General features: G+C 34.9%; 1 protein-coding gene across 2 annotated transcripts in view; it reads right to left on the bottom strand.

Moving 5' to 3' along the window:
- Positions 1–18,113, bottom strand: part of LOC135218651 (cystinosin-like) — a 203,464-nt gene that overhangs the window by 140,727 nt on the left and 44,624 nt on the right. For both annotated transcript variants that reach the window (XM_064255095.1, XM_064255096.1), the window contains exon 3: positions 17,553–17,729. In XM_064255095.1, the coding sequence (XP_064111165.1) occupies positions 17,553–17,729 (177 nt within the window). The remainder of the gene's footprint in view (positions 1–17,552; positions 17,730–18,113) is intronic.

Here is an 18,113-nt window from a genome sequence, read left to right as displayed (position 1 = left end):
TCTCTACCCTCTTCGAAACATCTGAAAGGAATGGAAAAAAGCAGGATTCATCCAGTTCATAACACAAGACACGAATGCAAAAGACTGACAGAAAGAATCACTGCGAATTGTCTGTGTTCAACACTTGGAAAGTTCAAGACTCACCCTTTCAGCAAAAACAGGAATCCCGATTCCCGAGCGTTCCAGTATGTCCGACTACTGTCAAAGGAATGAATAACTCTTCACACAGGTCGCTAAGGCTCACTTCCTTTGAAATCCAATTAAAACCGGTTCAAATGTTTTCGAAGTTTTGGTCAATTCCACTTGAACACGTGTTGCTCACAGGAGCAGAAAAATATCTTTCACCTGAGAAACGCTTGAATATTGCAAAATTCCGTATGTCGAGGCACGTATCTGACCACCTACCTGCACAAATTTGTAAGACGTGGTTTCATGACTGATGACGATTTGCACTTGTGTAGTTTTAAATAGTCTATTTTTTCCACTTGTTTCAACGCTGGCAATAAAACCATTTTCAACACTATTATAATAAATGTCTGTAGCTTCCTACACACGAGCCCTGATAAATAATAACAATAAAAAAACTACAAACTGAAGATCACAGTGGATGAAGAAATGGTGAAAAGAATAATAAGACCAACTCAGGAGTATGCAGCAGTTAAAGCAGCATGTAGAAGCCTAACATAAATAAAAATAATAATAACAACAAAATATTAGGCGACGAATAAAGAAGTCAGTATGGCATAGCGAAATGTAAAATCCGCCCACAGAAGTCAGCTAACGAATTTAAACAAAACTTCGGGCATAGCGAAATGCAAAATGCGTCGTCCGTCGTCTGAATTTAAACAAAACTTCGGTTTAGGAAGCGAAGCTCCTTTCCTATCAAGTAAATATATTTAACAAGTAAATATATCTAATAACACACTTTGAGCTTCAATTACGATGAAATCGTGTAAATAAAGGTTTATCGCTAAGCGATTTTCGAAAGTGTTATTATCACAGCGTTCGAAACACCACGAATTTCTGTGAATCTAATAACACAATAATACGCTATTACAACAAACAAAATTGAAGCATAAAATAATTTATCATAAAATGTGTTATTTTCTTTTATTCGTTTTTATGGATTTTCAAAGAAAACAAATATTTTTATTTTATGGTAAACCATAGTAAAAAGGTATTTTGTATAAAAAATAAAATCAAAATGAAGAAACTTGAAAGGCACCACACTTGATGGTCCTATAAACGTGAGAGGAGTGTTTCCCCAATATATTTTCTTAATAGACTTTGGAATGATTATGGATTACAAACATTGAAACAATATTATAAAACAATGTCACATATGCAACATATGTAAATACATATTGGCAGTGGCGGCTCGTCAGTAGGCACTGTGGAACTGCAGCACCCCCTGTAGATTTCATAGTATGCACAAAATTATGAATATCTATTCATGAAAATGAGAAATTAAGTATAGAGTATCAATAATCCTTTAAAAATGATTACCATTCTCTTGTTTTTGTAAAAAAATAAAATAAAATAAAATAAAATAATTGACACAATATGTGAAACTGCTGCTGCTCAGCAGTTCTTATTTTGCTAGCAGGGTGATAATGTAGCCAGTTCGCACGTAAGGGTGATGGGACTGGGAGCACTGCCCTCTCGAGCAGTGTTAGCCTATCTGTTGGAGGGCGAAGGTGTGATGTGGAATTCGTCAATAGCCTAATCAATATGTAGTATTAGTAATAGTGATCGAATCAGTGATGATACTAATGATATGTAATGTAATGCAGAATAATCAAACTCAGTGGTGAGTTGCAATAAATGGGAAAAAATTAAAACCACAATAATGTAAATGATACTAAAATTCAAAATAGCTTTCGGCAGCGATTCTGCTGCCTTCCTCAGAGAGAGAGAGAGAGAGAGAGAGTATGTGCATGCATGCGTCTGTGTTTTAGGTGGGTGTTCTTTAGTCCTTTTGTTTTATATAGGCCTGTTATTTTATTTTACTGTCATACTCAGTTTTGTACTATCTTAATGTTTTTGTTTTCGAGATTTTATTCTTTTTTAATGGTTTAATGATTTTTATTTTGCTACGCTTAGTTTACTACATAAAATTAATATTTTTATGTAACCTCATATTCTCAATTTTCCGTCAGTCCGTCTGTCAGTCTCTCCGCTGCCAAAAGTTACTCCTATGAATTTTAGTATTTTGATACTTTTTCATTTTCAAAATTGATTAGGGTAATCATCTGTGAGGACCAGAGATTAAGACAGGTCGCTGGGTATTGATGATTTATTTACAGACAAACTGAGTTGACATAGACAGGTGCGGACGAATATGTAGTGCAGTCTCGCACCGCAAGCAGAAATGACTCTGAGACGGTAAATTTGTGTTTTCTTACAGACATTCATTTAGATATAATAAAGCGTACAAATAATGGAATTGTTTGTGTTATACATCGGCGGAAAGGCCGCGGAACGCTCTATCGGATGGAAGTAAGAACAACGCGACTTGATGATTGGTTACAATGAAAATAGGGAAAAAGCGTTGTCCTTACACATCCATTAATAATCAGTCATAGTCCAAGAAAAACAGAACTTGAAGAAATTAAATTTTTGGCATTGATTATAGTGTCATATATATATGTACCTACTATATAATGTGTATGTTTATGCAGTTAATATCAAGGAATTGAAAAAAATTATGTAACAGCACCCCTATGAATGATAGTCAGGAGCCACCACTGCATAGATAGGTCCGAATCGGCCAACTAACGGGAACAGGCTAATTCGGACCATGTACTGGCTCATTCGGACCTTTATCCAGGCTTATTTGGACTTCATATGATTGGCCGATTCGGACCTAATATTCATTGGCGGCTCCTGGGTATCATTCATATAGGGGTGCTGTTACATAATTTGTTTTCAATTCCTTGATATTAACTGCATAAACACACACATTATATAGTACACACACACACACACACACACACACACACACACACACACAAATATATATATAAAAAATATATATATATATATATATATATCTATATATATATATATATATATGTATATATATATATATATATATATATTATATTATATATATATATATGACACTATAAACAATGCCGAAAACTTAATTTCTTCAAATTTACTAATTGTCTGTTTTTCTTGGGCTATGACTGATTACTAACGGATGATTACCCTAATCAAATTTGAAACTGTAATCAACACTGACGGACGGACTGAAGGAAAATTGAGAATGTGAGGTTAAATAAAAATATCAGATTTATGTAAACTAAGCATAGAAAAATAAAAATCATTAAAAAGAATAAAAACTCGAAAACAAAAACATAAAGATACCTAACTGAGTATGACAGTTAAATAAAATAACATAGGCCTATATAAAACAAAAGGACTAAAGAACACCCACCTAGGACACGGACGCATGCATACACATTCTCTCCTCTCTCTCTCCTCTCTCTCTCTCTCGTCCTCCTTCTCTCTCTCTCTCTCTCTCTCTCAGAGGACGGCAGCAGAATCGCTGCCGAAAGCTATTTTGAATTTTAGTATCATTGATATTATTGTGGTTATAATTTTTTTTCCATTTATTGCAACTCACCACTGAGTTTATTATTATGCATTACATAACATAATTTGATCACTATTACTAATACTACATATTGATTAGGCTATTGAATTCCAAATCACACCTTCGCCCTCCAACAGATAGGCTAACACTGCTCGAGAGGGCAGTGCTCCCAGTCCCATCACCCTTACGTGCGAGCTGGCTACATTATCACCCTGCTAGCAAAATAAGAACTGCTGAGCATCAGCAGTTCCACATATTGTTCCAATTATTTATTTTTCTTTATAAAAACAAGAAAATGGTAATAATTTTCAAAGAATTATTGATAATCTATACTTAATTTCTCATATACATGTATATATTCATAATTTTGTGCATATATATATTATGAAATTTATAGGGGTGCTGCAGTTCCACAGTGCCTACTGACGAGCCGCCGCTGCTAATATGTATTTACATATGTAACACATGTGACATTGTTTTATAATATTGTTTCAATGTTTGTAATCCATAATCATTCCAAAGTCTATTATGAAAATATATTGGGGAAGCAATGGAAATCCACTCCTCTCATGTTTCTATGACCATTTATTTCGTACAGTTACAAATTACTCTCATGTAAAAATAAAAATAAAAATAAAGCTTAAATTAACCCAAATTCACCACTGGTTACACTGGTATATAGTATATATGGGCACATTTCTTCAGTAGCTGACCAGTTGTTATTTTCCTTTCATTATAGTCCTCCTACAGTTTCATGACACGCCCTTGTAGTTCCTTGACCTGCTTTCTCTGACGTCTCTTTAATTTGCCCTCTTTGACAAGCTTAATTCACCCGATTCGGTATTTCCTTTCCCTCTAAGTATATTAAAGATATAAGTGAATAAGCTGCGAGGTTACTTTTTTGGCTTTTTTGTTCAGCTTATGATGCCACCCTCCACATCGTTGTTTGTCCTAATACTGCGCCCAAACACTGGCCAGCTCTCCATTTTCCACACCTGACTCTGCAACCAAGTTAGGTCGACATAATCCATAAACTCTCTAACTGATACAATGACACCCACCTTGCCTGAAAGTTCATCAAAGGTTCCCTTAATATTATTGCTATAAAAATATTTGTATGGGTCCGAATCACCCAAAACAAAGGTCCGAAACAGCCGATCAAATGGTCCGAATTAACCTAAACAATTGCCCTAATCAGCCTAGTAAATGGTCCGAATCAGCCATGGTCCGAATAAGCCTGCATCCCAAATAACATAAGTGTAGTGGGGGTACGTCAGATTCTGTCAGTGGTGCCGTATTTCGCTGTAGGTACGGTAGTTTGCTAATCACGCAGCAGTTCCCTTGCACTGTTGCTAAGAGCTATAGGTACGGCACTAGAAGATCAGCGACAGTAGTAATAATATTCGAACTGAATTGTTTCGCTGAACATGTTCAATTCAAAATGTCAAAGTGAAACACCATACTGTCATCACCAAAGCACCAAAACATTTTAACAGTAAATGAAAATAAAAAAAAATCATAATAATACTTAATCATACTTAGATTTTGACTATATACATGAAAAATAAAACTAAACTAATCTATCTGTGTACTTCATATCTTCTTTGAATCTCCTCTGAACCGTGTAAAAATACATCAGTTTTCACCGAAGAACAGATGTTTCCAGGTTTCAACAAGCTGAAAAAAGCAATAGACGTCTACGAAGAGTCAAACTTCCAGAAATTGTATGTCCGTAGGTCACGAACGATCGAATCATCCCTGAAAAGAGCTCCGAAGACTTGAAGTACACAGAAATCGTGCTCTGCTGTATTCATAAACTACCAAAGTCGATCCTCTGGTAAACGGCCTAATCAATCGTAAGTAATCATCCAAATCACGTCTATATTAACAGCATGTTTCCCATATTGGACGCACTACTGCAAGACTTACTAGCTATAAGCTTCAAATCTTCTTTGAATCTCCTCTTCGGAACCCTTTTCAGGGCCGATTCGATCGTTCGTGACCTACGGATATACAATTTCTGGAAGTTTGACTCTTCGTAAACGTCAATTGCCCTTTTCAGCTTGTTGGAACCTGAAAACATCTGTTTTTCAGCGAAAACTAATGTATTATTACACGGTTCACGTAATCATTGCTAGGTCGTCATTTTCTTGCTATCACTGATATGCCTGAGGCATAAATAAGGGTTCGCGCATGCGTAATTCACAGCCGTACCAATATCTATCGCAATCAGGAATACGGCTGCCGTACCAATAATCCAGTTCGTTTTATTTTAGGGGAGACAACATGACCTATCTGTCCCCCCAAAAACTTTTCCTCCAAGTTTTATAGGTAGCTATATCACAGATGCTGCAAATGAGTAACAGTAAAAATTGAATAAAACCCCTTTTATAGTTATTTTCATAGACCTACCGTACTTCTTACTGAAGTGACTAAAATATGTCTAGCAACCAGAATGAACTAAAAAGAAAGGAAAGGGGGTGGGGGGGGGGGAAGCCTCTTTCAATCTTCATTGTTAGGTCTAACGTAATATAGGTGTTTACTGGTCATAATTTTGCCGTAGTGTTTGTGATGGCGGTGTGGGGGGGGGGGGGGCGTTATTATCATTATTATAAAGGATTAGTTTATCCAGATCTGTGAGCCTAATAAAGGCTCTTTTTGGGCTGGTTTGCATTTGGGAAGTGGAGGGAATGTGGGCGGTATTGTTTGTTGCCTTATAAGTCGTAATCTGATTTTTTTTTCTTTTGTATCGAGTAGCTATTAACGAGTTATTAAAATCTATAGTTTTTTTTATATATAACTTTTTTTTTTTTATTATGACTTACCATTAAATAAAAATATTCATTTTCTTTGAAAATCTAAGAAAACGAATAAAGAAAATACTACATTTATGGTAAACCATTTTATTTATGACTCGTTAAAATGAACAGTATACTTCTGGTCAATTCTGTTGTATTGGCGTATTTTATAGTACAATTACCACAATTATATTTCTGTTATTCATGCATCATATTCATATCAAATCCAAATGTACCATGCAAGAACTGAAACACACACCTGTACCAAATCAATCTAAAAGCTATAAACTATGGAATAAAATTCCTTTCACCTAAGAGCTATCTATGTGAACCAACAGGCAGAGTACAGATTGAGTGAGAGTTCCTGGGTTATGACCACTATAGTAGAAATGCATATGCCCTGACCCCTCATTCTGCATACTCTCCCTAACATCATGTGAAAAACAAAGGTTAAAATGGAGAATTAAAAAATCATGATAGCCGGGAAACGGTTAGTCTTCAGGCCGGAACATACAAACCTAGTCCAAACCACGATAACAGCCGACTGCACCACAATTTCAACAAACACAACAGCTTAAGCTAAGATTGTATGGTTAAACTGACACAGAAGCAAAATTAATGACACAACTGAAGGAAAAAATCCACCGCTACGGAATAACACGTAGGGATGGGCGTCCTCTGTAATGGAGGGGCGGGGTTTGTCCCCCCCCTTTTATTTTGGGGGAGATAACATAGGCTAGCGGCTAGCCTATCAAGTGTCTCCAAAAACTCTTCCTCCAAGTTTTATAGGTAGCGATCCGGCATACTATTTACAGTTATTTTTACTTAGCACTTGCCTACTTTTAGGCTAAACGAACTGCAATCAAATACCAAATTAGCTGAAAAAAAAAAAAAAAAAAAAAGCTGTGGACATGGAACCGACTTCAGTGTTAGGTCTAAGTAATAGGGGTGTTTACTGGTCATAATTTTGGCGTACTCGGAGGTTGTGGGGGAGGTTATTATTATTATTATAAAGACCTCTGAGCCTAATACCTAAAGGAGCTTTTCGGGTTGGTTTGCGATGGCGATGGCGGAGGGGGATGGGGATGGGGGCGGTATTATTACCTTATAGGTCGTAATCTGATTAAATTTTCTGTTATCGGATCCGACAAAATACAAGCGTATGCTCGTAAAAAAAACTATCGGAGCAACAAGAAATTCACTTTAGAAAGTTGGAAACCTTGCTGTCGGTTACACAGCCACACCAAACACTTTATGAAAGAGTTCAAAAGCTATAAAGTGTGGTGCCTTTGAAGTTTCTTAAATAATTTAGTTTGGTTTTATTTTTTTTAAAACAAAATACCGTTTTACTATAGTTTACCATAAAATAAAAATATTGGCTTTCTTTGAAAATCCATAAAAACGAATCAAAGAAAATACTATGTTTTATGACTCGTTAAAAATAGCAGTCATTTCTGTTCGTTGTGTAATTATTCACAATGCTTCATGCAAAAGTTATTCGATTCACAGAAATTCGTGGTATTTCTAGGTGTTCGAAAATTCCTTAGTGATAAACCTTTATTTTGTTATCCAATTACACGATTTCATCGTAATTGAAGCTCAAAATGTGACAGTGTTTCAGATAATTTATATTACTTGTTAAATATATTTACTTGATAGGAAGGAGCTTCGCTTCCTATACCCGAAGTTTTGTTTAAATTCGCCAGAGACTTGCAGACGACGGACGACGCATTTTACATTTCGTTATGCCATACTGACTTCTTTTGTTGTTATTATTATTTTTTATTAATGTTAGGCTTCTACATGCTGACATCCTTTACATACTACTCACTCGCTATGCCGTTAATTCTTTTCCCAGACATTCGCTGGTTTAAACTCTTTATTATCTTTATTATGATGAAATTTACTGCATACTCTTTTCACCATTTCTTCATCCACTTCTCACTTATTATTTCTGTGATCTTCAGATTGTAGTTTTTAATTATTATTATTATTATTATTATTATTATTAAATTTTAGTTATTATTTATTTATTGATTATTCCTTATATTATGATTATTTATTATTATTTACTAGCATCCATGCCATGTGTGTAGGAAGCTACAGACATTTATTATAATAGTGTTGAAAATGGTTTTATTTTTCTTACAATATATATATATTTTTTTTGTCGTTAATAGATCTCGCAGCTTCATTAGCAATAGAGGCGGATGTAAGATATTTTCACAGTATAGACATTTATTTTTTAAAACCCCCTTCATGTCCCTTTATGCACTGCAGTGTAGATGATGGAAAAGCATGTATGGACTAGAAAAACAGCAGGCTACTTGAAGCTCCAGGCTGCCACCCTTTAGAAGTGAATACATCTGAGAGCAAAAATGAAGGAACACAAACTAAGTACTATGCATCATGAAGTGAAGAGAATTTTTCTGAAGCATACTATCTGAAAAAGGAAGGTTGAGCCTTTTGACATATGGAACTAGAATAATACTGCAGAAGTGTATGCAAGGGTAAAAATTGAGAAAAATCATAAAAATTCCTTTTCATATGACTTTAATAATTTCACCAATATTCCTTTGCCCAATTCATCAGTGCCTCACACATTTATTTTCCACATTGGCACTGCCTTTAGTGCACTTGATGTTTCAAAACAAAGAGGTGGTTTTTCAAAACGTTGCTTTCTCTTCCATGAACCATTATCTTTCTTTAAGCAATAATTTAGCAAGATATAGCATACAATACATTAGGGCTTGTGGTTTTTGTCGTCATACTGTGCCTTTCTTAACCTACATTCCATAGGATTTGAATATCTACCCCTTTGAGTTTTGCTCCTTTTACAGCCTAACCCAGTGTCAATCATTTTTCCCCGATTCTTTTATCAAGCTTATTAATGGGATTCTGAATATTGTAACATATGTTTGAGTCTACAAATGCAGCATTAAATGGGTTGGTACCATCTCTTCCTCTTTCTTTTGTAAGGATACGTTGAGCAAAGTTGAAACTTATCAACTAACCCCCCCCCCCTACCCCCCACCTTATACATATATTCTACATGGCTGGTCAATTTGTCGCCCTTCTTTGACTGAATTTTCCGTTATGTCCTCATAAAAGAAAAGAACAACAAAATTTCTAAGGTTATGCTACACCAAGAGTTAAAGAGAAAGCTATAAAGTATTTTTGCCATTAGTATATTCTATATTGTGTATCACTAAATGTGATGTTTACTCTATTGAAAAACAAAATTTATTTACAAATTCCCAAATTACTTCTCGTATATAGTAAAAGAAAAATATAAGTTAGGCCACACGTCAGCTGACGAATGTAAACAAAACTTCGGGTTTAGGAAACGAAGTCATTTGACTATATAATAATATCTGGAAACACCATTAACTGTCACATTTTGAGATTCAATTAAATGTAATTGTCATAGCATCCATTCACATCGTAAACACTTTCACTAAAGAACTTTGGCTAGCAGCATATTACAATAAATTTATGAATAATATTGATTTATATAGCAAATTATTTCATGTTTACACAAAATAAAAATGATAAAAACATAACAAAATAAGCTAATGATGGAGGAGAACGAAGTGGGCAGTATGGCAGAGTGAAATGCGTCGTCTGCTAGTAGAGATACGAGTCTCCGGCTCTCCGCCCATAGTGGCTGTAGGGGAGGAGTCTGGCCGAAGCTCAACGCACTTCGGGAATATGCCACCGAGATATGTAGAATCCAGGATCCATACAGAGAGGTAGAATCATATTCCTCCTAGTACACGCAGTAACATTCTACTTACTAGGGCAACTCCCTTCACCACCAAAACCGGTTACTTTATTAACAGTAGAGAAACTTGTGTAATCTCCTGGGATTTTAGATGAAGGGAAGGAATATGTTAGTGATATGGTGTACTTTAACGTACAGCCTGGTGTTTCGGCTGAAATTGACGCAGAAATCAATAATCCAAAATGGCTATGTAGATGATCTCAGATTTTCGTCTATAACTCCTTTTAGTGTGATTCTATGAACAAACATTTTCATCAGTAATGATTTGTTTGGCAAAAAAATAACAAAAGGATGCAATCAGTTTCTTTCGTGTGATATATATATATATATATATATATATATATATATATATATATATATATATATGTATGTATATATATATATATATATATATATATATATATATATATATATATATATATATATGTATTATATATATATATATATATATATATATATATATTTATAGTTTACAAGCTAGAGGCAATTTTGTCATTATTCTATGTCTCGCAGTGTTTCCATGAAGAACTAGCATCAGAGTTTGCATATGAAAAATTTGAATAGAAAATAATCTGTTGACCAGAAAAAATACAAGTAAAACAATTTATGAAAAAATTTTCATATCCTAAAAAAGAATTAAACAAGGATTTCCAATTTTCATTCAATAATATATACATTAAGCTGAAACAATTAATGTTCTCTATGTACAGTAAACTCGTAATGTTTTACAGCTCATCGCCAGATTCACTGAGGTGGATTTCATCCTCATTTTAATTGTTATTACATACATTTTCATCACCACCGACCCTGAACAGATCTGCACATATCAGTGAATGAATCAGACACAAAATTAGCGAATGGAAAATACGGATAAAACATAATTTGTTGACCATAAAAACCAACAAAGCATATTACAAGCAATTTTTCATAATTTATAAAGAATTAGACTAAAGTATTTCTCATTTTCAAACTGAAATAATTGTAGGTTACCGTATATTGAATAAACTCATCATGTTTTGCAGCTCAACATCTGATTCACTGAGGTGGGTTTCACCTTCATTTTCATTGTTCCTACATAAATTTTCATCACCACCACACTTCTGTATATATCAGTGAATGAGTATGTCAGTTGCAGAGCACATCACATTGTCCTTGAAGACAGCAACATCTTACTGGTTGAATGACTGAGTCTGGTGCACAAGGAAGGAGAAACATGACTGGTGTGTAACTTTGTCCTGTCATTTCCCATCAAAAATGTAATGTGTCTGCCAAATTTGGGTGCGGTTGATCAGAATGCTTCCACTCTAACACTTAGTTTTTTGTTCTTAAAATGTACAGTGTTAAAGCTGCTCTTGTTTTCATCCTGGGTCTTCCTTGGTAAATATGTATCAACGAAGTTCACTGATGTCAGAAATCTTTGTTCCTGGTAGGTAGGATAGACAAATAAACTTCTCGAACAGTTGTTCATCACCCTTGGTAAATTCTTCTGGGCACCCAGGATTTCCAAAACAGGGAAGGACATCTGCGTCTGAAGTCTTGAAGGTCCTTCACAAACATCGTATCAGGTGGGAACATTCCTGACCGCCAGATTCAAAGTATAAAAATATCAGTGTCGAGTGAAAAATATGGAGAGTAGTGGCACCATGATGTGAGGCATAAAGCCAGTGAAGAATATTTTTGTGTGTAGATGCTACATCTTTTCCCTCTGCTGTCTTTGCTTCATTTCTACAACTAGCTACCATGTTTCTTTTCATCATCTGTGCAAGTACTGTTGCCTTATCTGAGAGATATGCTGGTAATTCGTCTTTTGTTTTAGAATGGGATGAAAGGGTTCTCGTGCTAATGGTTGTGATTTGAGTGCTGTCAGCTATTTTAAACTCCACAGGTGTTGTTTCCCAGCTCTTTTCCTTCGAATGGAGTTCTTGTGTGAATTTGCAAGGTAGGTATCAAAGACTATGTGAGCCTCATTATACTTTTGCAAAGTGAAATGTACTTTGTTGCAAAATTCTGTAGCTAACTCAAGGCATGTATTCCTATGAGATTTTTTTTTTTTCAATTTCTGTAACTGCTATTCCATTAAGCACTGCTACTGCTGCAGTATATGATCTGGAGCTGGTTTGATACACCTGGTTTATCCACAGCATCAACAGAAGGAATTTTTGTCACATCTTTAGGGTACACTGACCATTCCAACTGTTCTCGTTTCCAGGCAAAATCATTGTTCCATCCGAGTTCAACACTGAAAGAGGTAACGCAGAGATTTCATACTTGCTAATGCAATTGCGCAATTGCTTAGATCTATATGTCGGTACGACTTCTGGACGCAACTAGCAGGCGTGTGAGAAGTGCACGATCGGCCTTTAGATGCACAATGGTCTCTGAAACTCTTGTCTTGGCCATCTTGCCTCCATTCTTACATTCTATCTTTTTTATGGGTCTCACAAACTACAGCTATCTGATTCAGTCCGACTTTTCTTGAAGTTTGTGTACAACTGACGTCCTTTGTTTGTCATTTCTGATGTGCCTTTTTCAATATCTTGATCAAAGACGTACTTTGTATGAACATTGATGAGTTCATTTCCTTTATATGTCACTGGATGAGCAGATTGAGTGAGACTAGTGTACAGGTGAACAACGTCTTGCTGTTGTCGTTTGCTTTGGATGCTGTTCAGTGAGGACGATTTGATTGTCCGCTCTCTGGGAAGCTCGGCCTAAAAGTTTTCTTTCATTTGTGAATGCATTTTGTAAAATTCATCAATGTAGCATTTGAAAAGGACAAATCTTAGTGATATATGTGCATCAGTGGCTCTTTTTTGTGTGTTATGTTCTTTATTACATGGTGAACAAATTATTTTTCAGTCACGTTTTTCACATGATAACTCTGATGTCAGTTACAAATGGAAATGCAATGAGAGTAGAATAAAAATAGTGGAAAATTTACAAATATTGGTTATAGCTAGCAAACTGTAGGATTTATGAAAATAAAGCTCCTAAGCTTTTTTGTTATTATTAAACAAATCATCATTGATAAAATTTTCTCATAGGTTAACTCTAAAACGATTTATAAACGAAAATCTAAGAGCATCTTGTACATAGTGAGGGCCATCTTGAATTGATGATGTCATACAGGGATTCTGCCACATTTCAGCCAAAACAACAGGTAGTGGGTTGCAGTCGACCATATCAGTTATGTATTCCAAGTAATCAGTCACTCCTCCCCTTCATTCAAAATCTTCCGAGAGAGAAACATGTGCTCCGTCCCTACACATCCATTCAATATAATTATATATATATATATATATATATATATATATATATATATATACATATATAGTATATTTACTGAATTCAACAGTATATATAATATATATATATATATATATATATATATATACATATATATATACATGAAGATAAAAGGCCCATAAACACTATTTTAACGTTGCAATCATGTGTTTATGGGCCTTTTATCTTCATGTATATATATAGTATATATATATATATATATATATATATTATATACTACATATATATATATATATATATATATATATATATATATATATATATATGGGCTTTTATCTTCATATATATATATGCTATATATATATATCTATATATATATTATATTATTAATTCTATTTTAGTATAATTAATAAATTATATATATATTATATATATATACTATTTTAGCTTTATATACTTAAGAATATTCTCTGTTCACCATTTCACCCTAATTTCATTCCTGCAATCCCCATTTTAAAGACTATTGATATTAATTTAGTAGTCAAATATTGTAACATTTTGAGAAATAATTTAATTAAGAACAGTTCACCCAATCCAAAAAATATTGTATAAAGCATCCCTTGCAAAGATTGTAAAAAGATTATATCGGCCGAACACAAATATACCCTTCCAAGAAGCCTAACAAACAATGGCATTCCGGATCATTGCCATGCTATGGACTTGGATGAGTCACCGATAATCTGCGATGTCAAAGTGTGTGTGCATATATGATCCTTCTCTTCACCAGACGTACAGGCGATGATAATGACGTGCTGGGTCAGTTACAAGAAACGAACTCGTGAGCTATCTCAAGGAAACTCACAGAAAAATAAAAATCTATGTGGATAAACCAGAGCCGTCGCTTCCCGTTATCGTTTTGATAACCAGATAATTTAACCTCAAGGCGTCACTCAGTCAGTCAGTCAGGTTGGGTACTGAACGAGATTTTATACTTTTTTCTTTGTTTTTCTATAAATCTCCACTGTGTAGCTGTAGTATTTCTTTATCATTCTTATCACATTTTTTTTTATTGAATCCTTTAATTAATGGTATTTCATGCGATCCGATCGCCTCCGTAACGTTCACAAAACCGAATGCTAAGACGGCTTTGGGCAAACAAAGTAGCCTCTTTGGTCCTGGTAAGGAATTTCTGAAAGATATCTCCACCGCACTTTTTTGAAGGTCATTTAATTTCTTTTAAGCAACAGAATTATAAAATCTGGCCTGAAATACAATTGTTCCTAGCCGAACATATATTATCTTTAACTGTATAAGCTTCGCATCACTGATTGAATAAGATGTTGGGAAAATTTCTCTTTGCACCACCTTTCTGTCACCTACCAAACAATGCTCTTAGTTTCTGAAGGTCAAGTCATTTCTTTTCTTGAAATACTTAGCGAGTTTTGTTCGTCGTTTCGAATTGAGTGCCTATTGATATACTTTCATTAAATGGCTTTTTTGTCTATTTTCAAATCTTGTAACTCAATTTTCGACCCATTCCCTTTTTTTCTGGTGGACTCGAAATTTTGCGTTTTGACTCAATCCTGGTGACAATCCAACCTTACATGATCAACAGGTCAGCAGTGACCTCTCTCAGGATCTCAGGAATTGCATTAAGTTAATCACTCTTCCGATTCTTTGTCACCTTCAATTTCTTTAGCTGCAATTATAAATCAGTTACAATTCCTGTCAAGACTGAAAAGTATGAAACAAAAAAATTAGTTTCGGTTCCATTTCAGTAAAACTGATCTAATTATAAGAACAAACAGTGACGAAAAATTCTTACATTAATTATCTTTCGAGTGTCGAGATTTAGAACAAATCCAAACAACATATTTGTAGAGGCCAAGATATGAAACAGCCTGATGATATTATTGATAAGAGAAAATGCTGCGCTTCACCTGCAACTCACAAAATGATTAACAGTGTCAGGTTTCCGAATGAGAAATGCCTCTCAGAAGAACGGATTTACTACGCATTATTTGGCTTATAATGCTTTTCAAAGCATTTATAAATTTGGCACTTGAGGTGGTTACAAACAGGTTTTACCGAAAATCCCTGTTATTGTTCCTGATTACAGATGACGCCATTTCATATCTGAGCGATGAAGGAAATTAGTTTCACTTAACTCCAATGACGCTGCTATCAGGTGATTTACTCGTTCAGTATCAAATCGTCTTGAAATTCCCAAGTGAAATGATAAAAGATTACGCGAGATAAAAGGAGGTTATGAAATATCAAGGTCAATTTCTTGACCTCCCTAGAAGTTAAGATGAACTCGTTTTCCTGTGTAGGCGTTCATGTACGCCCACCTCTGCTACGCTTTTAAAAAGTAGGTTTGTTTTTTACTCTATATTGCAACATATGTAGAATCTGCTGGTCACTTTTTATCAGTTATCCAATAACTTCAATGACCTCTTGGTGTCTTGATTTCGTCACACATTTTGGATACGCTCCTCATTACAAGCTTAAGATCCAATGAACAGCCAAATGAAGAAGTTACGGTTAAAAGTGGCCGGTAGGTTTAATATTATATTATATTATAATATATATATATATATAATATATATATATATCTCTATATGTATGTATATATATATAATATATTATATATATATATTAATATATGATATATATGTGTGTGTGTGTGTATATATACTTCCATATATCTGTTGTAGCCAAGTGTTTAGTTGTTTATTGCTTTTCAGGCTGCAATATATATATATATATATATATATATATATATATATATATATTGCAGCCTGAAAAGCAATAAACAACTAAACACTTGGTTACAACAGATATATGTAAGTATGAGAGTGAAAACGAGTAATATTCCGTTCTAGCTCACAGCCAAGTAGTTAACCTCACATCATTCTGATGTACTGGTTGTGGGATCGAGTCCCGCCACAGCATCTTAGGCTTTGTGGTAAAAAGTGTTTATAAAATGTGTGAAGAAATGAAAACGTTCAGAGGTCATTACAGTAATAACACAACCAGTTATTTCTTGAACGTCAGTTATCTCTGACTTGGTGAGTCTCTGGAATGTAGGTCATGGCCATGATGGAATGTGGTGGATAATAAACTGCTCAAGGATTTGTTGATGTTTTCTTTTCCAAGTCACAGTAGCCTTCAGTATAATAATGTCCAACTCAAAACGAGTGAACATGCAACCTTTCAGGATATGCAGGACAACTTACCCAACTGATGGTGAAAGGTTTTGCTTTAGTAGATCATCTTCGGGGCGCCATTCTTTATTTATTTATTTGAAATAGGAAAAAGTTCCAATTAACAGTTGAAGAAAAATGTCTTTAGGTCATATGACGAAATAGTAGCCCTGAATAGTGACATAAGTAGGTCAAGTTGACTGGTTAGTTACATTAACCAAATTTCGTAAATGTCCAGTTCCTGTCTGTTTACTGACAGGAGGACAGTCAACCCAGCAATGTGCGATTTGGTTACCTTTTTACCATTTGGCCTCCTTCACTATGCTCACAGATTGACTGATAATAGCAGGTGCATAGGTTAACTATATTATTGATTGGCTGTTATCATTATTACCTTTACTCTCAAGTTCGAACTCAGTCTTTGCATAACTCTTCACTCTAACTTTGGAAGGAATGACAGAATCTAACAGATGTTTTGATGTAGGTTACTCGAACCGAAACTCTTACTTTTACTCACATATCAATTCCAACTAACTCGTTTCATGAACTCGGTCCTAACTTACCCTTCATTAGGCAACTCTGATCGATAGGTGAAGAAATGGTAATGGTGACATCTGTATGTCTATTTGTCCTTTTTTATCCATCATTTTTCAATATTGTTTTTTTATTTTTGAGCAGAGGGCTTTTACTGGTTGTGTTAGCATTTGAGTTCAGTGAGAAAATGTTAGAATAAGAAAAATAAGAAACGGGAAAGTTACGTTTGATACAGAATATTTTAGACAAGGAATGACTCGAACCTCTGAAACAGGTGTTTATAAGGGCATTTTTGCCATGCAAATACTAAATGACTTGGAGACTTCTCCAAACTCCCTAAATATCATTCATGAAAGCAGCTATTCCAGCGTGGTAATACTTACGCAACAACACCGACGACATCTGGCTCAGCTCTGAATAAAGTTTTGCCGTTGCTGGTGCTGTTGAGCGTTACGACCCACGACAGAGGGGAACTTGGGCTGACGTAGATGGCTTCGACGTCTTCCAACACATCTCCGTCAGAGGAAAATGAGATGTTGAAGGGAGTGTCCGGCGGAGAGCTGCAACAACAAAGACGATTTCCGGTTTGATTCTACCACATGCAGTCAACTGTATTGATCAAATTGTGAGATATATCATTTGAATAGTCGTGTTTGTTCAAAGAAGTTATCGCTGATCATTTTCAACTAAAACGTCAAAACGTCATAGCCCGAGCGCCCCAACGCGACCTGATTATGAGTTATATGATTCTTTGAAAAGTAAATCATTAGAGGCGCAAAGTTACGAATGAGTATTAATCTAACTTCCGTTATCAGTTTCACTAAGTTCCCGTTGACTCACTTTTACTTTATGGGATGAGAACCTCATTTTGCAGAAAGACCCATTAGGATGGCTGGAACATTCATAGAAACTGGCAGAATGACTGACTGATCAAAAGGGGAAAA

This window comes from Macrobrachium nipponense, chromosome 9 (genome assembly GCF_015104395.2).
Source record: "Macrobrachium nipponense isolate FS-2020 chromosome 9, ASM1510439v2, whole genome shotgun sequence".
NCBI classification, from domain to species: domain Eukaryota; kingdom Metazoa; phylum Arthropoda; class Malacostraca; order Decapoda; family Palaemonidae; genus Macrobrachium; species Macrobrachium nipponense.
The sequence above is the reverse complement of the archived record's forward strand: the minus strand, read 5'-3'. Positions and strand labels throughout refer to the sequence as shown.